This window comes from Rhinolophus ferrumequinum, chromosome 26 (assembly GCF_004115265.2).
Source record: "Rhinolophus ferrumequinum isolate MPI-CBG mRhiFer1 chromosome 26, mRhiFer1_v1.p, whole genome shotgun sequence".
Taxonomy (NCBI): Eukaryota; Metazoa; Chordata; class Mammalia; order Chiroptera; family Rhinolophidae; genus Rhinolophus; species Rhinolophus ferrumequinum.
Genome location: NC_046309.1, coordinates 21,661,378 through 21,685,314, shown reverse-complemented (window position 1 = coordinate 21,685,314; position 23,937 = coordinate 21,661,378). Strand labels below are relative to the sequence as shown.

At 37.3% G+C, this 23,937-nt stretch overlaps 1 protein-coding gene across 21 annotated transcripts in view; it reads right to left on the bottom strand.

Moving 5' to 3' along the window:
- Positions 1–23,937, bottom strand: part of CADPS2 (calcium dependent secretion activator 2) — a 473,581-nt gene that overhangs the window by 215,971 nt on the left and 233,673 nt on the right. For all 21 annotated transcript variants that reach the window (XM_033098855.1, XM_033098852.1, XM_033098844.1 and 18 more), the window contains exon 7: positions 16,723–16,834. In XM_033098855.1, the coding sequence (XP_032954746.1) occupies positions 16,723–16,834 (112 nt within the window). The remainder of the gene's footprint in view (positions 1–16,722; positions 16,835–23,937) is intronic.

Genomic DNA, 23,937 nt, shown 5'->3' with positions numbered 1-23,937 from the left:
TTTTAATTCTTCCTTCTATGTTTATACAAAAGTTGGTTTTGTTCCAAACTCTAAAAGTCTTATACAGGAAGAGAATACTTAAACTGAAACTTCTGACAATTTCTCATTCTCTCAACGCCAGTGATGGGTTAAATAAATAAGATTCCAAAATAATTAACTGCAGCTGATCCAGAAATTAAGGGTCACCCCAGTATTGAATGCCATCATTTCTGACACATTTTCGTTCTCTGACGGGTACTTCTAAATGAAGGCAGTGGAACAATTTACTGCTTATCTCTGTTCAAGTAAAGAAACATTTGCGTGCTCACTCTGTGGAGACACGAAGATGAAAAAATATAAATGGCTCAGATCCCTCACGGAGCTCACAGTCTCCTCTTATCAGAGCTAAGAGCTCAGATAATATCTTGTAATATCACTTCTTCTCATCGCTCCTCTATCCCTAGGGTGTGCAGCAGTTTTCTGATTTCATTAGTCTCTGGGTTCATTCACCATCATTTGTTTGGCTTCTCTGTTCCATAACACGTGTAGATAACGAATTCCTTGTGTTAAATTTCCTCCATTTGAAAGATCTGTAATTGTCTCTATTTTTCTGGACAGACTCTGATAGATAAAAGATGTGAACACCGGGACATGTTGCAAATGGAGGCTCACAGATACAAAATCTATTATATTTATTGTTTCTAAATCTACTGGGGAAAAAAAAAAGCTATACTGGTGAATAAACCCTGAACTTACTCGTAAACATTGCCTGTAAAATAAGTTTCCAGGTTCCCAAATTGCACAGCAGAAAGTGATTCTCATTTGGCTACTCCCTACTTCCGGAAACACTCTCTGCTTTGAATGTAGTACATGGAACACCTTTCTGGTTTTTCTTCTGCCTCCGTGGCCTCTGGTCTCAATTCTAGCTGTTTGTGTGTTTTCTCCTTTTCCCAACTCTTAAAAGTTAGTGATCCACAGGGTGCTCTCTCCTTCCCTTTTGATGAGATAAAGAATTGACATGACAGAAACCATAATAAGTATTACATTGGTTGAACTCCCTTTGGTGGCGAGCAAGGGAAACTGACTGAGGGTCATACTCCTTTACGTGATCTAGCCATAGGTGATTCAGCCCAGGAAGCAGCTCTCAGTGTAGGTAGCCCAAAGGGCCCGGGAGAATGAAAGACAAAGGAGTTCTCTGCAAATGCACTGTAAGGGTCCAACAAAGAGACCCTGAATGTTGTTGCGGCAGGGTGGCTTCACAGCACCTGCCGTGACAAGATTCTGCTGTTGTCACCAGACAATTACTGCTATGGATTTACCACTTTACCTTTACGCAAATGGAAACTGAACTGTCACTCTCCTGTCCCCCGCTCCACGGCGGTGTATTGGATTTGTGCCAGGGCAGGGTGGGGAGAGGAGGTGGGGCAGTGGGCAGTCAGCATGAACTGAGTGCATAGGTCACCAGGCTGCAAAGGGCCACAGCTGGACCTAATGGGGGTGTTGGACTTTGGACTGGATGTAAGGACAGGATGAGACTTCAGGTTGTTTCCCTTGAGCTGAAGTGACTGTGATCTATGTGTAAGGGTAAAGGTAGCACAACTGTTGTTTTGTGAACCTTGACTGTAGGGGTGAACTATGGCAGACCACATAGCTGTCCAGCAGGAGTCACGCCTTCACTAGAAAGCAGCTCGTCAGGCAAGGACTATATTTTCTAGCTCCCCCTGCCTCTAAGTAGGGACATATGAAAGTGCTAGCTAACGGAATATACAGAGAAGTAAGGTGTCACTCTGGGGAAAATGATCAAGATATAAGTATGCCTTCTTCATTCCTCTTTACTCGTCTGCTAGCCAAACGCAGGAGAATAATCCTCTAGGAAATGAGAGAACCATAAAAACAAGGAAATCTACCCATCTGTCAGGAACCCATAGTCAACTGTTATGTAGGTACTATTGTTTTCAACAACTGAAATGTCATCTGTGTTACAGCATTTGGTAGTGTCCTAACGAGTACATACATACAGAGATTTGCTTCATCAGTCTTTTGCAAGTAAATAAGTGCTTATAGATTTATTTCGTGATAAGCAGTTCTTCAATAGGACTTAGTTCATGTTCAGAGGCGTGCCTGATGTTGATGATACAATAATTAAAATATGTAACAGATACAAACATTTTCTAAGGATTCTTCTGTACATCTAAATTAAATTACAGGTCTGTACAAAACAGCTTCTTGTATTACTTAGCAAAGAAGCTTGCTTTTTGCTGTTCATTTCTCTTAACCTTTCTATACACATTTCATCTCCTTCAAGTTTATTTTTGTCACCAACACTTGAAATGTCTTGTCATTTAGCATGACACCACATTTTATGATTTCTTATCTTAAATATAAAGCCAATGTATCTCCTTCATCATAAAATGTCAACATCACTTGTCATCTTTGCTAAGGTGTAATGAAAAACACAAAATGGATTTTTAGGCTTTGTTTAAAATTCTGTCAAATTTAATACACAGGAAAAGAAACACAAAAATGAAGTGTAAATATACATACATATACATAATATTTAGTGTAATATGGGATTGGGAAAGATTTTTGTCTTAAAATATACTTGTACAAGCCAGTACCTCTACATTGTTTTCCTTCTATTTAGGAACATTGATTAAAGCCAAGTCATGTGTGTTTGTGTATATATTACATTAGTTGAATTTTGTGATATATGAATTCAAGTCTTTCTAAATTTCTAAACACTATTTCAACAAAGACCTGAAAAACTAAAAAGCAGCGAGGAAAATCTAGAAGAACTGAGAGGGGTTAGATAGGCTCTGTGTCTCGGTGAAGAATTCACAGCCCTTTCCCATAAATATCTCTTCACCTAGAGGAAGAAGAAAAAGACCACATGACAACAATAATTGTGCTGTAGTCTTATAGTAAAAGAATAGACATACATATTTGGTACAATTTGGTACATACATATTTGGTACAATTTGAGAGGTACCCCTCTCAAAGATGGGTGCAACCTGCAATTCTTTAAGAAATAAGAACAGACTTCATGTACAGGAATTAATGTTTCCTTTGGGAGTCTAAAAGAACACATTAGATTTATAACACAAAATATATGGGAAGGGACCAAGAGATAAAGACATGAGGTTGTTGGAAAGGAACCACCCTAAGAGTGGCACCCTAGAAAAAGGCACACAATCCTGATGTTGGCATTCTTACCTTTGGTTCTCAAGTCCTTCCTCCAAGCCAAATTAGTCAGCTCTTTTTTCATTCCCTGGATCTATGCTCAGTCAGTTTCCATTGCTTGCCACCAAAAGAACTTCAATCAAAAGAACTTCTCATCAAAAGTGAAGAAGAGAGAACCCTAACTTCTTCACTAACTTTTAAGAACACTAACTTTTAAGAGTTGGAAAAAGGAGAAAACACACAAACAGCTAGAATTGAGACCAGAGGCCAAGGAGGCAGAAGAAAAACCAGAAGGGTGTGCGATGTACTACACTCAAAGCAGAGTGTGTTCCCGGGAGTAGGAAATGGCCAAAGGACAATCGAGATGTCAAGCACAGCAAGGACGGGAAGGGTATTGCTTGGCTTAACAGAGAAGTTACAAGAGATCTCAGCAAGAGAAAATCTAGGTGAGGCCAGACTGTGATGGTTTGGGGAATCAATCTGTTTGAGGAACGGGAGAAGACTTCACTTAACTCTTAAGTGAGCAAGATTGGGCAAATTGGCCAAAATCACTTTAGCGGAAAGGGACCTCGTATGAAAAGGCAGCAATGAAGGAGGATACGGCTAGGTAGGTTGAAGAAGATAAGGAAATAAGAAGGTTGTACAGATGGATGAGACCAGAAAAGAAGATGAGAGAGAGACTGTAAAAGAATGTGTTTCACTAAGGAGTTCGTATATTATCCTATAACATGCAGTCAAAAGATCCTTTTGGGCCAGGGAATGACTATCAGATTTTCATACTTTTGAGTAAAGAATAAGCCCCCTCTGTAGGAACTGTAGGAGTCATGTGACTCAATATATGTCAGGTGCCCTCACATCCAACTAAGAGAGGCATTAGGCTTAAAACTACATCTTTAAAATCGTGTAAGAAGGGACTGAAAATGCTATTACTTGGAATCATTTCAATTTGTGATTAAAAATCCTTTTTGCTGACAATCAGGCATCTTTGAGACATAGGGTATTTTAAGGAAATGACCAAGGGAACATTTCTCCAGATAAGTGGAGCCATTTCTATGAGAAACATTGACTTTTTGGGTTCAGTTGTCATTTTCTATCTCATGCAACTGACAGAGATTTTATAATTTATCAAAGATTCACAATGACTAGTCTTTGTGAACCTTTCAAGTACTTTCTTGAGATCTTAGGATCTTGAGAGAGTACATAGTGGGAAAGGACTAACTGAATTTACTTCATTTCAATAATTTTTTACGTAGCACATGTTAGCAACTAGCATATATTTTCTGCAATATCAGAATACCACATTTTCAGTGTGTGGAGAAGATGAATCAGATAATTTTTCTGAGAGAAATCTACACCCTTCTTATAACATTTTCCAGTGTTTAATACATTTGAGGTTGCTTAAATTATTTCTCCTTTGATTTAATATCAACGCTTCCTGTTCTATCAGTTGGAACAAAGAACACCTGCTCACTCTCTCTAACACAATGCTCTTTTGTATACTGAAGGATTAGCATTAAGTCTTCTGTCAACCCTATTGTCTGCAGGCTAAATCCAGTACCATTTATTTTGAAAGTTGGAAAGAATCCTGGAATTTACAATATGGAATTGATCAAACTTCCAAACCCTTACCAAGTGTGTACTTGGCCTGACAGAACCACACAAAGTATATAGTACTTTCTGATAAGAAAGGTCTTTTTCAAAACAATGAAAGAAACTGAGTTAAAAAAAAAAAAGTATTTACTTAATTATATACTTTCCCGGACATTAGCTTATTAAAAACTTTTATTAGAGATTAAATAGAGTTTTATTAGAGATTAAAAAATTTATTTGCCTCATGGGGGTTGAGGAGAGGACATGGAAAAACCAAGGTGTATAAAATATTTCCCAATTCATTTCTGACATCTCGACAATGAACCATCATACGAGGGGCTCTTGGAATACATTTAGCAGAGTATGCTCCTGGAGGGCAGAAGCTATTCTACAGTAAATAGAGTGATTCATTTGTAGCTGATAGGGTAATTTAAGCCAGTATCTTTAATTAAGCCATTTTTCATCATGGTTTCCTTTATATCTTACAGTAGACACTTAGCAAGTATTTGTTGGTTCCTTGATTAGTTGGTTGACTGAAGCGATGGATGGATGCTCAGAGAAATTAGAAATAAAAATGCAAACATTAAACTGCTACTTCCTTGAGTTAAAAAGAGAAAAAGCTGTGCCAACTAAAGTACTGCCAAAATGTGAGAACAGAAAATGACAGTAGAAACGCTAGAAATCATATGCCATTTATTTGCTAGTCTCTAAAAATTTATGAAACTCTCATCTTTCCATTTCTGGACTGTGACAAGGCAGAATAATCTCCCAAACATGCCTACCGGTATGTCCTAAGTTAAAGAACCTGTGGATACGTTCCTTTGCATGGCAGAGGGAAACTGAGGTAGCAGATGGCATTAAGGTTGCTAATTAATTAGCTGACTACAATAAGGAGATTATCCTAGAATGTCCAGGTGGGCCCAGCACCATCACAGGAGTTCTTAGATATGGAAAAGGAAGACAGAAGAGTGAGTGTTGGAATGATATGTGAGAAATACTGAATCAGCCACAGCGACCTTGGGAAACAGAAAGGGTCCATGAGCCAAGGAACACTGGCAGCCTCTAGAAGCTGGGAAAGGTTAAAAAAAAAAAAAAAACTGATTCTCTCCTAGATCTTCCAGAAAGGAACACAACCCTGCAAACTTCTTGATTTTAGCCCCCTGAGGTTCATCTTGGACTTCTGACTTTTACAACTGTAAGATAATAAATTTGTTGTTTTAAGCCACTGAGTTTTTAGTAATTTGTTAAAGTGGCAATAGGAAACTAACACACGGACAATAAAAGGTGAGATTTCATCATAAAAGAACACTAAAAGCTGAGATCTGATAATGAAAAGAACACAATTTGACTTTTACATTTCTTCCCCTAAGCATGTGATTCAAAGATATCTTTACATATAGATTTCTGTCATTAGTTTTGTCTGATTATTTTAATGAGAGATTTGTGTGTGTTTGTGTGCGGGATTATTTCTCTAACATTCCTGAAGCATTCTGCTTATATGAAATCTTTTGAAAATATTGTTCTCACTTTGCGTTAATTGACTTAGTTAAACAAATTTTTATTTTCCTTAGCATTAATCAAAAAGGTTTTAGAAATTAGGATGAACAATGAGGCCGATTATTTTGGTTACTAGAATGCAGACCGCCATGTACATGAATCTAACAAATTCCAAGTTCCACATATCCAAATGATCAAGAATTATTTCTTCTATGTCAAAGTCTTTCCTTGAAGATTTTGAAAGACACAGTCAAGTTTGTCACTATATTTTTCATGGCTCAATTAAAGATACTGGCCTTTAATCATCTTCATATATCAATTTTATTGCTTGTAAGGTATTGATTTCATACTTCTCCTTGGATGAAGCAATATATTCCGTCACAGCTATATCTGTTTTTTAAGACTTATCTAGACGGGAAAGCATCATTATTATTCTTGATTGATTTCCCTAAGCCATAAATTATAAATAGCAGTAACCTTTATGTTTCCTTAACCAACACAGTTTCTATTAGAGGACACTGCATGAGTAGCTTTATCATGTTTCTTTTTACTAGTCTGGTTATAATAATACCTGAATTTATGAAGAACCTTTCAACTTAGTGTCTCAGAGTGCTTTGTGAAATTTAAATTAATTCTCACGTCACCCTAAAAAGCAGGCATTACTCTTGTTATGTAAATAACTTGACACTGAAGTGAAATGAATACCTAAGGAAAATTACTTCCCGGTAACAACAGACATTTTCAATTTTACATCCCCCTTCCTAATCCAACACATTATTTCCTTAGTTGTTTCACTAACATTATAATATCATAACTAATTTAGCATTGTTCTCACTCTTTGGTTATTAAGTATAAGAATTCTTACAGCTAAGTCAATTTTATTTTTGTCAATCCATAATATATGATCGTAGGATGGAAAGGAGGGAGTTACATATAATGTTTGAACTCGGATTACGTCAGCTGCACCCTTAAACTGAAAAGCATGAAATATGCAATTAGTGCAAAATGTTTTGGGAGTGACTGATTTACAGATAAGTGTTGTTATTTATATTGAAAAGCAACTATCACCCTGAAGAGTGAAGGTGAATTCTTATTCTTCATTTGAATAAGAAATCTATGCAAGGTGCAGTAATCATAACACAACAATTTTCCAAAATGTTAAGATTCCTGAAAATCTCCTGAATTTGTCATGTATGCAAACCAGTCAGAAGTCATCTAAATCTTAGCTCTTTAGAAGTCATCTAAATGAAGGAAGACAGGAGAGTACGAGGCTGAGAAAGAGTGGTAATACATTTCACATGCTCCAAAGAACTGAATTCAGAAAAATATGCGACTAAGTGATTTCTTCATACACTCATGGCTATTATGGCTGAGCCAAAACAAGAATCAATGTCTTCTGGAAGCAGGTTTCAAGGCTTTCAGTTTGTGATACTCAACAAGCTCTTTGAAACACACTGTTAACAAAATGCAAAAACAAGCTGACGACGGGGAGCAAAATATTTACACATCATATATCTAACGAAGGATATGTAAGCAACATATCATGGTCTTTCCAAACTCAAGAATAAGAAAACAAGTAACGCAATTAAAAATTGGGGAAAATATTTGAACAGATTCTTCATCAAAGAAGATGTACAGATGACAAATCAGCATGCAAAATGTTTATGTCCAAAATGATTAGTACTAGTTGCTAGAGAAGTGCAAATTAAAACCATAATGAAATAGCACTCCACACCTATTAGAAACGAGGGATTATTAGTACAGTGTCTGTGTCTAAAATTTGTTCTGTCGGGGACAGAGACAGGCCTCTGACATTCTGAGGAAAATGAAATGTCAACTTCTACCATAATCACCCACATACGGACACCCCATGAAGGATGCCTATTTATAACTGGCTCACCCTCTTTTAGTGACGAGAAAGTGAGAAAATACTTCCCTGTCCCTCCCCATTGAGGATGCCAGCTAACTCCTCAGAGAAGGTCTGAGGTAAACTCACTGAGGACCAACTGATGCATGTTATCAGTCTCCTTTCCTTCAAAGTCAGACTCAGAATGACAGTCTCCTCTACTACTTCATACCGTGTTATTAACGGGCCACATATAATTAATTAATTGCTGCAAGAAAAAAAGTATTCAGAAAGAATGTGTACCCTGTGTGACTTATCTCCTGCTGTCACTAGCATGGCTTCTGAGATAGGACAACAAAGTCACGTGAAGAATGGCTACATGAAAGGATTAAAGGCGGAAGGAGAACTTTTCTGGGACTTTTACTTGCAGAAAAGCGATAGTACTTGCTAGAACTACAAAAATAAAAGTGTACTCTGTATGATGAGTTGAATGAGACACATATATGAAATGTAAATGACTTTCCATTCCATTTTGCAGCAAATGATATTAATTTACGGAGTAAAGTAGCAGGCATCTAGCGCTATTTCAATAAAATAGAATATTACATTTTGCTTTCAAATTGCAAAAAAAAATACCTACGATTATGATTTCACTAGCAGCTTCCCTAATGCTTTTTGGATTCATATGTAGATGAATCAAATTCATATAATGCTGGAAACTGTTTTTTTTAAGTCCTCAAATATAAATTTTATCTGTCTGAATGAAGGAAAGGTCTCAGTGACTTTTATGAATTTAACTGCGTCATTTGTGAAAAATTAGGACGATTAATTATTTAATAAAATATCTGTAGTCTAATCTTGATCTATTACTTTGCATGTTGAAATTAGAAGTCCAATGGTGACTGTCAATAAACAGGCAATTAGATACATGTTTTGAACTGTGTGGGTCCTAAACAGTTATATGTATGGATGTATGGGGTATCCAGTTAAATATGCTGAATTTGGCTAAAGTAACTAACGCGGCTCCAAAAAATTTTATCATAAATGAGAACGATAAAATTACATAAAATTCAAATTAACCAGAAAAACACAAAAAGAATATACTCCAGAAACACAAGAGGGGCAAGAGAATTAGACTGACCAGGGAATAAGAGTTTCTAAGACCGTATTTCCCTCCCAAGAAGACAGATGTTTAAGCACACCACTATATTGCTTCTCTCTTGTCAAATTTCAGAAACAAACAAAAATCATGTATATTCTGATAACTCCTCAGATGGAGCTCCTTTGATGCTTCATAAAGCACACAGAAGAAACAATTTGATGAGAAAGGCAAATATATGGGCTAATTTTTACTTGCTACATTAAGATGTAACAAGCTGCTTGAAAGATAATAGTTCATTTTAATGGAATAATCAATTCAGCAAGGCCCATTTATCTTAACATTTAAAATGTACCTGAAATTCACACCTGCTGTGTCCATATAGTATATACATTTGTAAAACAAGCATAATGGCTGTCACTGGGAATCATTAGGTACAAACAGATCTACATTAAGAAATGTTGAACGGAAGTACAGCTATTCCAACAGAAAGATAAAAAGATGCAAGAACCATGTGAAATGAAAACCTTAATTTCAAGAATATTACTACTCTCAAAACGGTGAGCAAACTTTTAGCCTTTTGCTATCTTGACAAATTATTTAATAAAATTAGACAAAGGAAGTTGTTCTGGCCCCACTGCTCTGTAAAAGAAAACAAATTCTCTGATGTGCATGCTTCTCCATCCTTGGGAGGAAAATAAGCCAGCATCCTCTCCTGTGTGTAACGAGCTGGTACCCATGCCAGGAATGCAGAGTGTAGGAACAGACAATAGGTCATTTTTCTAACAACTGTCAGAATATCTTCATAGCTACACTTCTAAAACTAAAAATGTATTTGGGTAGAGACTTCAAAAATTCATCTTGTTCCCGAGAATACTATTGGGCAAGTTAAATAGCTACGCAGGAGTACAATAACTCATTCTGAAAGACTCAATGAAAATTATATTGTCCTCAGAAAAATGTCCTGTGGGATCATCATTATTTAGATCTTTCTATGGTTATGTTAGGTAAGCCTTGCTTTTAGAGTTTTTTGGGACAAAAATCATCTTGATGATAATGAACTGTAGACTTTCAGGTTCTTGACTGGTCAACTATTTAGCTGCTAGGACATACCCATAATAGGAATAACACCCTCTTCTGCCTCTAGGTATTCCCTTAGCACCTGGTGGAGGGTTGGCCACCAATTCGGATGAGAAATCTCCATCTGCCACCCCCATTTCCATAAATAAGTATTGGCATCTGCCATCTACAAACAAAATCTGCATGTCAGGCACTTGCCAGAGAACACAACCTTCCACTGTCGATGCCTGTCTAAATTTGAGCTATCATTTCACACAACTATCTGCTAGGATGCATTTTTTTCTTATCCTTATGAATTGCTAGTTCTAAAACCTGCTGCATATTTGTATCAGAGTACAGAGATTCTCAACCCGAGATGCACGTTAGTAGCTCCTGAGCAGTGCTTAAAAATACTCCTTCCTGGGCTCACCCCAAACCAACTAAAAAAGTGTGGACCCGGAACTTGCATCTGCTCACACACTCCCGGAGGCGGCTCTTACGTGCACAGAGTGGAGAAGCACCTACAGAAATAAAAGCACACTGGCAGCCAGGGACCCCCCAGTGAGATGCATGCTACTGTATAAAATGACATAAAATATGTTCAATGGCTATGCGGAAAATGACTTTACCTTAAAGAATATTTGGTTCTTGCTTTAAGTTGTGAAATTAAATTGGCCCCCACTCACTCCACGATTGTCAAACATTGTCGGATTTTCTCATTTTATCAGGTGTAGTATTTAATGATTACCTTAGGGCATAGACTATGGGGTCAGAAAACCCGAGTTCAAATCCTGCCTTTTGCACTGCAAAAGGGGTCATAACCTCTCCAATTCTCATTTTCCTTATCTAAACATGGAATGGCTCAACGATCCTTAAAGAGGAGTGAATGGGATTATGTTGGAATAGTAAGCAGTAATGATAACCAGGAAACCAATACAGTGACAGAGTATTAGAACAAGAAATGACAACAGAAAGTTTTTATTTCATCTTGCTCAGTTTACAGATACGGGGTCTAAGAACAAGAGAATAAATGCCTCCAGATCACACTTAATGAAGAGGCCCTGGAAGGAAGCTTCCTTAGTATGGCAAAACTATCAAATAAGCCTGTTGGTAAGCTGCTCTGGTGAAAACTATTGTCTGATAGATTTGTTGCCGAAAATCTCTGTAATGACTGAACCTGTACTGTAGTTTCTTCAGTAATTTACCATTTAGAATATTAAGAAGTTTTATCTTCTATTTCATCGAGTTACTTTTTATCACAGTAACAGACTGTGATAAAGGATATATATCCTTACTATGATGCATTCTAAGGACAAAAAAAAAAAAAAAACAATAAAAAAACCACAAAAAACCTGCAAAGAAATACTGATCTTTACTTTGTAAGTTTGCTGATAGTTGTGATACTGGTATGGGATTTCTAAAATGATTTTGTATGTATTATAAAACAGAAAATGAGATAATATAGTGATTCTGTGGGGAGCCTGTAAACTCATGATGGTTTTTTTGACTGTATGTTTCTTAACCAGAAGTGATAATACATAGAATGTGGTTTGTAAATTCCAGAATCACTAAAAGGACCCAGGCTGATTATAGGCCTGGGACAAGGAGAATACAAGCTGAGTCTGTTAGCATCTCAAGTGCCAAAAAACAAAGAATAATGGGATTGTACTTAGTTAACAGCACCAATATTAGGGGAAAAAAATGCCACTGTATGACTCTTGACACGATGCAATGGGAAGCACAAAACACTTACCAGGAAATGCTATTCCCCAAAAATGTTAACCTGAATCCAACCATGAAAAAAACAGTAAGACAGACTGAGAATGAAAAACATTCTACAAACTTTCCCAAAATGTCATTATTTCATTATCACAACAGCCCCCCCCCCCACAAAAAAAAAAAAGAGGCAGGCATTGTAAAATAAAGGATGTTAGAGTCATGACAATCAAATGCAATACACGGTCCCGGATTGTATTCTGGATGAGAGGCCTCTCCAGCTTTCATAGACACAGTGGGATAATTAGGCAACTCTGAACGTTCACTGTCTATCACATATTACTGAATCAATATTAAGTTTCCTAGGTGTGATAATGGAATTGATGTTAAAAAAATGTTGTTTTTTTTTAGAAAATATATGTTGAAGCATTTTGCAAAAATATTTAACAGCCTTCTTTACTAAACATCTTTTTAAAACCAAGCTTTGCATTCTGGAATAATTTAAGTTTTATAGAAAATTTGCAAAAATATTACTGAAAGTTCCCATATACTTCGACGGCTTCCCCCGTAATTAACAGCATACACGACATGTGTGAAAACCATGAAACTGACATTGGTACCTTACTGTTAACTAAACCCCAGACTCCATTTGGATTCCACCAGTTTTTCCATTAACATCCTCTTTCTATTCCAAGATTAAATCCAGGACACTACACTGCATGTAGCTGTCACGTCTCCTTAGTCTCCTCTGATGCATGACAGTTTCTCAGTCTTGTTTTTCATGACCTTGACAGCTTTGACAAATACTGGCCAACTATTCTGTACAATGTTCCTCAGTCTGGTTTTGTCTGATGTTTTCCTCATAAGTAGACGGGGTTTATGTGGGGGTTTTGGAAAGAGTATCACAGAGGTGAAGTGTGCCCTTCTCATAGCCTCATCGTCCCTAACGAGACGGCTACGGCGCATCACGGGGCGTGTTCATCTTCCTCACTTGGTGAGGCAGGGTTTGCAGGTTACCGTCTTCCTCTTTGGTTGCTTAGGTGTGCTTCTCCTTTCATCACACCTTTCGGTGCAGGTGTGTCACATCTTTGTAATACAATTAAGTTCATTAGTCACAGTCTGCATTCTCTACTGGGATGCCCTTGACACCCCTGGTTGGTGAGTTGGTGTGTTGGGGTGTGTGTGTGTGTGTGTGTGTGTGTGTGTGTGTGTGTGTGTGTGTGTGTGTGTGTGTGTGTGTGTGTGTGTGTGTGTGTGCGCATTAAAGCACATTCTTTGTGATGGGTGTCAGAGAACATATACATTCATGCATCCAACACCCAGTACCAGAGACAATATTCCTTCACCTTACGAGTTCCCTGTATATCCCTCTGTAGCCAACCACTTCCCCCTTGGTCCGTGCTTGGCAAACGACCATCTGTTTTCTGTCCCTATGGTTTCGCCCTTTCTACAATTCATCATACAATACGTAGTCTTTTGGGGTTTTACTTCCTTCGCTTGCATTTAAGTCTCATCTATGTTGCTGGGTGAATGAACAGCTTGTATCTTCTTATTACTGAATAGAATTCCATTGCATGTATTCCACAGTTAGTTTATCAATTCGTCTGTTGAAAGGCATCTTATTGCTTCCAGCTTTTAGCAATTATGAGTAAAGCTGTTATAAACATTCACATGCAGGGCATAAACATTATAAAACCTTGGGTGAGTAGCTAGGAGGGCAACTGCTGAGGCATACGGTAAGTGTACCTTTAACTTTATGAGAAACTGGCAAGTTACATTCCAAATGGTTGCACCATTTTGCATTTCCACCAGGACAGAGTACGTTTCTGTTGCTTTGCATCCCTGACAGCATTTGTTGTTAGTTTTCTTGTATTTTAGAAACTTTAGTAGGTGTACAGTGGTATGTCCGTGTGGTATTAAACAATTTTATAGGCTCTGTTACTCATCTTTCAAGTGCATAAGCTACCTCAAATTTGAATTTTAAAAGTTCACTTTAAAGACTTTAGACTGCAGATTTCAGACCATGGAAGGTCTTTTTCTTCAAATTAAAAACAACAACAACAAAAACGGTTGTTACTGTTTCTAAGTATGAATGTAAATAAACATATAGGAGACATTAACACCCAGAGATAATCACCAATTTCTTCTAATTGCACATGTGCACAGGTGTTCAGACCATAACACATCTAAAGACCTAAAGTTTAAAGCAGAATGAGTACGATATGTTTGAGGGACAGAAATAAAACCAAGTGTGAGAGAAGAATGACAGTGAGGTGGTTACAACAGGCAACAGGAGACAAATTTGGAGAGGGATCCGTTCATGCAGAGCAGGGCTCCTCACTGTTGGTTGTGGCTAAGTTATCAGGAGGCCTTGTTAAAACAGGCTGCCAACCTCTGGCCCCAGAGTTTCTGACCCAGCAGCTCTGCAGTGGGACCTGAGGGCCTCCTGAAACTCCAGGTGCTGTTTCACCTTGAAAACCATCCTTAGACATGCTACACCTTGACAAGGAGCCTGGTTTTGATTTCTAATAAATGAGGAAACAATGGATGATTTTAAGGACAGAATGATGTGATTTGTTTTGAATTTTAACTAGATCATAGTGGCTGAGGTGTGAAAGCTGGATCAGAGGGGACAAGATGATAAATGGGAAAGCAGTAAGCAGCCTATCACGGTAGTATACGTGAGAAATCATGGTGTCCTGAATTAGGGGAGAGGAGAAGTTAAGATGGTGATGGATTCAGGATAAATTTAGGGCAAAGCTGACAGAACTTGCAAATAGATTGGGTATTAGAGTGAAGGCAAGAGAATTAAAGGGAATGGCGTGGTCATTGGCTCGACAACTATGGAAGACTTCAAGGGGATGCCAATCTTTAGTTCTCCTCAAAAATATTTAGTTTGAGAGATATATTAGTATACAATTAGAGATACCAAGTCTGCAGGTTGGATATATAAATCTGAAGCTCCAAGGAAGAAAAATAAAAGAACTGGACGTCATTCATATATTTGTACAAATGATATTTACGTACCCATGGGACCTACGAAGGTCATTCGTTTAGATCAATAGTTCTTAAGCAGGGGTGGTTTTTGAACACATTTCAGCGTGCATTTGGCAATGTCTGGAGACATTTTTGATTATCTTGATTTAAGGTGAAGGGGAACAACTGGAGTTATTGACTGGAGGTCCGGGATGCTGCTAAATACCGTAAAACGCACAGGAGAGCACCCAACAACAAAGAATTGTCCTGCTCAAAATATCAGTGGTGCTGAGGTTGAGAAACTCGTATACATAGAAAAGTTGTCTTTCTTGTATGAAAGGAGTAAGGGAGCATAAGACCTTTCTCAGGAATATGACTGACTGGAAAATATGCTACTTATGTACCCAATTTAAAAGTGCTTAAATACATATTTGGCCAGCTGAGAAATGAATTAAAAGTATCTCAAGAATTACATAATAGCATTAGTCTTAAACTGGCTGCTATTAGACAGTGAAAAATAGCTACAGGAGGGAATAGGGAAAAATTAATGTAATACTAGTTCAAATGAAAAATGCCGATTCATAAATCCACCCAACCATGAGTAATTTCCAGGACTCTTCTGTTGGGTTATGCTCCCTGTATACCTGTGTTGAATGAATACATGTGCAAATACATAAGTACATGAATGAATGAACAGTATGGCTCAGCTCTCTTAGGCATTAACAGGTACATGCAAAGAGGGAACAGAAGAGGAAATCTGGGATGTGAGTGCAGACTCACCATCTCTGGGGAAGAGTGTGGGGATAGATTCATAAAATCCCCAGCAATGAAAAACAACCCAACAGCGTAAAGGATATAGAAGAGGAGGAGGACTTGAAATGAACTGGCATCCCAACTTTGGGGAAACAAAGAACATTCCAGTACCCAGAACGATCCCAGTATCCTTCAACATCTAGTAGCACACAAGCTGCCCATCGTCACCGGAAAGTGTCAAGTCAGATTTCCAAAGGCTTCATTCCGTGGAAAATATCTTTAAGTGCAGTGTTCAGGACTGGGTAAGATAGATCCACACTGCAGAAGATTTTATAACCTACTAACTGGAACACAACTACTTCATAAACAAGAGTGCAGATAAATTTTTTATACAGAGAGGCGTTAAGATCACAAATGTACCATAATTTTAATGCTTTTACTGCTAATAGAAGCTGAGCATAGTGAAGACGTACTGGAATGAGAGGATAAATATATTCTAGGTATGAGAAGGTGACTATAAAAAAAATTCAGTATTAAAAGACGGGTGAGGAAGACTCCTCTTATAAGGAAAATGGGAGACGTAAGAGAGATAAATACACTTAAGAGATATCTACAATTAGTCGAATTATAATAAACACAAAGAACAGATGGTTTCAAATATAACGACAATGCTTTTAACCTGTGGAGAGAGATGCTTTAATGAGAATTAGCCTTCACCAAGAAGGACAAATTGGCCTGTACCATTCTTACTCAGTCGAGTACACATGTGACAAGAATGATTGAGTCACTGGCTACGATCTTATATGCATCCCTTACCCTCCCAAAGCCTGTCATGATACTTTCTCTGTTATGGACAATTATTTTTATTAAATTAGAGATGTATGCTTCGTTCATGGGAAATTACAAATAAATTATTTTGTGTAATTTGTGAACAGAAAGTTCACACACTGCATACTGGTCCAGTTTAACTCGAATCAAAAGAAGTTACAATTGTGCAGCCTCAGAAAGAGAGCTGACCAGAACTCACCCTTCCCAGTTCTTTGTCTTCAAGAGCCAGGACTCCGGTACTTTCTGTGAAGAGTTTTACTTTGACCACAGGCCGAGGGTGGGTAGTGGTGAAATCTCCTTGAGTTCCCCATCTGCAATGAAGTAAAAAAAAATTTCTTGGAAATGCAGCATTGATTTTTTTCCAGATAAATGTGTCTCCTTAGAAGTGACATTAAGAAATACAGAATCTTTGGTGGCTCAATGAGATTTTTATCTTTGCTTTTGTTTCTGACAGATGGCTCAATCAAGAAGGAAAAGAACAATAAACTTTACAGCTTGTAATAATTATTCAGCTGTTCCAGAAATTAGCAGGGTATAGTACAAAACTACTGTGCAGTAAGAATTTAGGTTAACGTAAAGCATTACAGATGTAGCTATTAAAGTCTATTTTATTAATTCAAATAAAAATTATAACATCATTTTTTATGGATGGCTGGGGAAAACTATTAAGGGTTTGGTTATTTAAGAAAAAGTTTTTCAGAAAGTTATTTTTGCATGCTGAGGATTTTACCCCATCTCTTCTTGAAAAGTCTTTACTACATATTTTATTTATATTTTGAAAAGTGAATTATCTCAAGCCTATTACTTTGCATGACTTTTTAAAGCTGCAGTCAAAGGGAAAGAAATAGCATCATAAAACTGAGTGTTTTTCTGTATGTTTCCCAATACACTCTCCTAGGAATGGGATAAGTCTGCCAACATCTGGCTTCTCAAATCATCATCATAAAATAACATGTTTTCTTGGCTTATCTTTTAATTAATAGCATCTCCTTTTACCATACAGCTTCCTTCTAGTATATCTACAAACTTAACTGGCACATACCTGATATTAAAAAAACTTATCAATATTTCTCCTAACACTGAGAGATCACAGGCATGAGATTCAGTAAATACCACTGAGAAAAATATATATAAGAAAAAGTGCGATTTAACAAAGTAAAGATTTCTGTTAAAATATATCACCAAATACAAATATCTATTTCTTACATTGCTTTTAAAAAAATAATTTACCATTTTCATGGCACTATCTACACTTTTCTAAACCTTATTCAGAAAGCTTGGGAAATACAGAAAACTGAAGAAAAGCAAGTGTAATAAAAATTGAACAAATAATTTGATGTCCTCCTCTCCTATCACAGCAGTTATGTCACAATATGTATACAGTAAAGCAGAGGCCATTTCAATGACTAAAGAAATTAGCATCCAGATACAATTTGATCTTTTGAAATTAAAGTCATATGCCAGAGGGAAGAGAGATTTAATTAGGATGGAAAAGCTGCGTAATTTCTACTTTAGAGTTTTGAATGGAGTTAGCAAAGAATTTTTGTTATTTCATACAATTAAAATGATCTGAGATAAATCAGAGCTAAAATGGGAATAAAAATAAAAATGGGTGGCAAAATAAACCCAAATAAGGGAGTAGAGAAAAATTCTCAGTTTAGTGTGGAGAATCTTAAGCCTTGAAAACAGCCAGGCAATCTGGATGGCAACTCTAGAGTAGAGTCCCATGACATATCTTTTATTTGGAAAACTAACTCATTAAGACATTTTCATATATCTGTATCTATGTATCTACAACCTCTCTCTCTCTTTCCATATGTGTGTATGTGTCTGTGTGTATATTCAATTATATATATATTCTCTCTCTATATATATATATACATATATATACATATAGAGAGAATATATATGTGTATATATATATATTCTCTCTATATATATACATATAGAGAGAATATATATTTATTTACTTATCATATATATATATATATATGTATTTTTTACGGTAGGAACAGCCTTTATTGATTGCAACCGGAAGTGTAACAGGAAGGGCTACGACAGCTCCAGCACCTTGGGCGGCTTCACAGACATCGTCACAGCCCTTGAAAGCTACACACACACACACACACACACACACACACACACACACACGGTACCAAGAAAATGTATAGACATTTTAAGCATGGAAAAAACTGTATTATAATCTCGTAATAATATATACCAATAAGAAAAAGATGAATACAAGTCATGTGTATACCTGTGCAGCAGACAGGAAAGACTAAGAGTCTCACTACTGAATTCACCTAAAGGTGGGTGAATCGCGCGAGCGGGGGAGGAGGGAAGGGAGACATGCGAAGACGGAGCCGCGGGGGCGGGCGCAGGACGCAGACCTGGCTCAGTGCTCCGAGCTCGCTGCATCCCGGAACTACCGCAGCTGCAGGAGAGGGAAGAACTCGGACTGCTAGGCTCTGCTTATGGCCCACAGGGCTGAGGGAACAGCATATAACATGGCTGAACCCAATGCTCATGGCAGAGACCTCGGAGCAAAGATTGAGGGAAGAAGGCTGAAAACGGTGGTTTAAGCCCTCACTGCCGAGCAGAGAACGGAAGCCTTAGGCACTGAGACTAGCCGCCCCCTCCCTACCCTCCCAGAGCTCGCCCCGCCCCCACCTGCACGGTGCTAGAAGTGGAACAGTAGCAGTATCAGATCAAAAGAACAGAATATTTGCAGTTCTGAGAACTGTGGTCCACAGACTCAAACTTGCAGTCCAACTAGTTCCGGCAAAGGGGACAGAAGCTGTGGAAGCTGGACTGGCTGTGGTGGTGGTTGCCGCCATTGCTTTGGGCCACCTCTCACAACACACCCTGTCTCTGTCCTCACCTATCTGGGCGGATCCCTGCAGAAATAAACAGAGCCGCTGAAACACACGGGCTCTGAATCTGGTTCAGGAAGAGCTTTGGAACTTCAGAAGCTCTCCACATCCCCTCACAGAGGCGGCACTATATGACCCAGGAGAACTGTTCACAGAGGAGAAGCCCACCTTCCAGGGAATCCCCCCACTGTGTGAGAAGCCGGAATAGTGCAGAGAAAATATAACATTATAGTGTGAGAGAGAATAGAAGGCTGCAGTCGGAGAGAAAATAAAACATTCTACCAACACATACTGGAAAACAAAAGAAAGGCCTCTTTCCATCAACCTGGTGGAGAATCCACTCCTATAGATGTCTAGGAAGAGAATAAATCATTAATTGCCATGAATAACCAAGGTAAAAAGACAGCTCAGGAAGAAAATGAAAAGTCTCCAGAAAATAAGTTCAGACGTGGAAATATGTGACTTAAATGACAGAGAATTCAAGATTGCAGTTCTGAAAAAACTCAACGAGATGCAAGAAAATACAGACAGGCAGTTTAATGAACTCAGAAACACAATCAAAGAACAAAATGAATATTTTACCAAAGAGATTGAAATTTTAAAACAGAACCAAATAGAATGTTTGGAGATTAAGAACGCAATAAAATAAATGAAAAATGAAGCAGCCAGCTTAAGTAGTAGAGTTGACCAGATGGAGGAAAGAATCAGTGACATTGAAGATCGAAACCTGGAAATGACACGGATGGAAGAAGAAAGAGACTTGAGACTTAAAAGAAATGAAAGAACTCTACAAGAACTTTCTGACTTCATCAGAAGGAGTAATGTAAAAATAATGGGCATACCAGAAGGAGAAGAAAGAGAGAAGGGAACAGAGAGTATATTCAAACAAACAGTTGATGAGAACTTCCCAAACTTATGGAAAGAACTGGATCCTCGAATTCAAGAAGCAAATAGAACACCTAATTACCTCAACCCCACAGGCCTTTTCCAAGGCACATTGTATTGAAGCTGTCAAAAATTAACCACAAAGAAAGAATCCTCAAAGCAGCCAGGGAAAAGACGACGGTAACCTACAAAGGAAAGCCCATTAGATTATCATCAGATTTCTCAGCAGAAACTCTACAAGCCAGGAGGGAGTGGAACCAAATATTCAAACTATTGAAAGAGAGAAATTATGAGCCAAGAATAATATATCCCTCAAAGATATCCTTTACATATGAAGGAGGAATAAAGACCTTTCCAGACATACAGAAGCTGAAGGAATTTTCTAATACATGACCTGCACTACAAGAAATACCAAAGGAGGCTATTCAACCACCATCAACAGGGACAATTTGCGGCAACCAAAACATAAAAAGGGGGAGAGTAAAGGCCTGAACCAGAATATGGGAATGGAGAAAGTAAGCATGCTAAAGAAAATGGAATACTCCAAATATCAAACTTTCTTTTACATAAACTTAATGGTAACCACTCAAATAAAATCCAGAACTGAAATATATACTGTAATAAAAGAAGAAACAGAGGGAAAAATCATAGAATACACAGAAATAATAGAAATAATACCCAGAAGTAAGAGACAACAACAAAAAGGCAAAGAAACAATGAAGACACAGTCTGACCAGAAAACCAAAGATAAAATAATAGGAAATCTTCACATATCAATAACCACCCTAAATGTAAATGGATTGAACTCACCAATAAAAAGGCACAGAGTAGCAGATTGGATAAAAAAACTAAACCCAACCATATGCTGCTTTAAAGAGACACATCTCAGCTACAAGGACAAACAGACTCAAAGTGAAAGGGTGGAAACTGACACTCCAAGCAAATGGTATCCAGAGAAAATCAGGTGTAGCCATACTGATATCAGATGAAACAGACTTCAGGATAAAATGGTAATGAGACAAAGATAGACATTTCATAATGATAAAGTGGACTATACAAGAAGACATAATAGTCATCAATATTTATGCCCCCAATCAGGGAACACCGTAATATACTAAGCAACTACTAACAGAACTAAAGGGAGAACTTGACCAAAACACAATTATAGTAGGGGAGCTAAATACATCATTGACCTCTATGAATAGATCATGTAAAGAGAAAATAAAGAAGTAGCAGCCCTAAATGACACATTAGATGAAATGGACATAATTGACATTTATAGAGCACTTCGTCCTAGAACATCAGAATATACATTTTTTTCTAGTGTACATGGAACATTTTCAAAGATCGACCATATATTGGGACATAAAACTAGCCTCAGCAAATTTACCAAGGTTGAAATCATACCAAGCATATTCTCTTATCACAAGGCTTTGAAATTGAATATCAACTGCAAAAAGAAAGCAGGAAAACCCACAAATATGTGGAGATTAAACAACATACTTCTAAAGAATGACCAGGTGAAGGAAGAAATAAGAGGAGAGATTAACAGATACATAGAAAAAATAAGAATGAAAATACATCCTACCAAAATTTTTGGGATGCAGTGAAAGCAGTTTTTAGAGGGAAATTTATGTCATCACAGGCCTATGTCGAGAAAGAAGAAAAATCCCAGATAAATAACCTCACGTTACACTTTAAAGAACTAGAAAAAGAACAAGTGAAACCGAAGGTCAGCAGAAGAAAGGAAATAACAAAAATCAGGGCAGAACTAAATGAAACAGAGAACAAAAGACAACAGAAAAAATTAATGTGACAAAGAGCTGGTTCTTTAAAAAGATTAATAAAATTGACACAGCCTTGGCTAGACTCACTATGAGAAAAAGAGAAAAGACACTAATAAACAAAATGAAAGAGGGGAAGTTATCACGGATGCCACAGAAATACAAAGGATCATCCAAGAATGCTATAAAGGACTATAGCCATCAAATTCAATAAACTAGAAGAAATGGACAAGTTCTTAGAAACATACAGCCTTCCTAGGCTGAATCACAAAGAACTGGAAAATCTAAATAGACCAATCACCAATAAGGAAATTGAATCAGTCACGGGAAACCTTCCCAAAAGCAAAAGTCCGGGACCAGATGGCATCACTAGTGAATTCTACCAAACCTTCAAAGAGGATCTAATACCAATCCTGCTCAAACTCTTCCAAAAAACTGAAGAAGAGACAGTACTCCCTAACTCATTTAATGAGGCCAACATTACCCTGATACCAAAACCTGGTAAGGACAACACAAAAAAAGAAAATGACATACCAACATCTCTGATGAATACAGATGCAAAAATCCTAAACAAAATTCTAACTAATTAAATGCAACAATGCATTAAAAAGATTAGTCATCATGACCAAGTGGGGTTTATCCCAGGGGCACAAAGATGGTTCAACATACGAAAATCCATCACTGTGATACATCACATAAACAAAATAAAGGACAAAAATCATATGATTATATCAGTTTATCCAGTAAAAGCATTTGACAAGATACAACATCCATTTATGATTAAAACCTTAATAAAATAGGTATAGAAGGAAAATACCTTAACATAATAAAGGCCATATATGATAAACCCTCAGTAATATCATAATTAACGGTGAAAAACTGAAGCCCTTTGCTCCATGTTCAGGAACATGACAGGGCTGTCCCCTATCACCTCTGCTTTTCAACATAGTGTTGGAAGTCCTCGCCGGAACAATCAGGCAAGAGAAAGAAATACAAGGCATCCAAATTGGGAATGAAGAAGTTAAATTGCCACTCTTTGCAGATGACATGATGCTTATATAGAAAATCCTAAAGACACCACTAAAGTGCTATTAGAAAAAATAAATAAATACAGTAAGGTTGCCGGCTACAAAATCAACATACAAAAGTCCACTGCATTCCTATATACTAACAATGAACTCTCAGAGAAAGAAATAAAAAAAGAAACAATTTCTTTTGCAATTGCAACAAAAAGAATAAAATACCTAGGAATAAACTTAACCAAGGATGTGAAAGACCTATATCCTGAAAACTGTAAGACATTTTTAAAAGAAATTGAAGAAAACACAAAGAAATGGAAAGACATTCCGTGTTCATGGATGGGACAAATCAACATAGTTAAAATGGCCGTATTTCCCAAAGCAATATACAGATTTAATGCAATCCCCATCCAAATCCCAATGGCATTTTTTAAAGAAATAGAACAAAAAAATCATCAGATTTGTATGGAATCACGGAAAACCCCGAATAGCCAAAGCAACCCTAAGAAAAAAGAACAATGCTGACTTTAGCTTGTACTACAGGGCAACAATCATCAAAACAGCGTGATACCGGCAGAAAAACAGACACAAAGACCAATGGAATAGAATTGAGAACCCAGAAATAAACCCACATAAATATGGACAAATAATTTTTGACAAAGAAGCAATGGAGAAGAGGTAGCCTCTTCAATAAACAGTGCTGGGAGAACTGGAAAACCACGTGCAAAGAAATGAAACTGGACTGCTATCTGTCACCATGTACCAAAATTAATTCAAAATGGATCAAAGACCTAAGCATAAGACCTGAAACAATAAATTGCTTAGAAGAAAACATAGGTACTAACCTTATGGA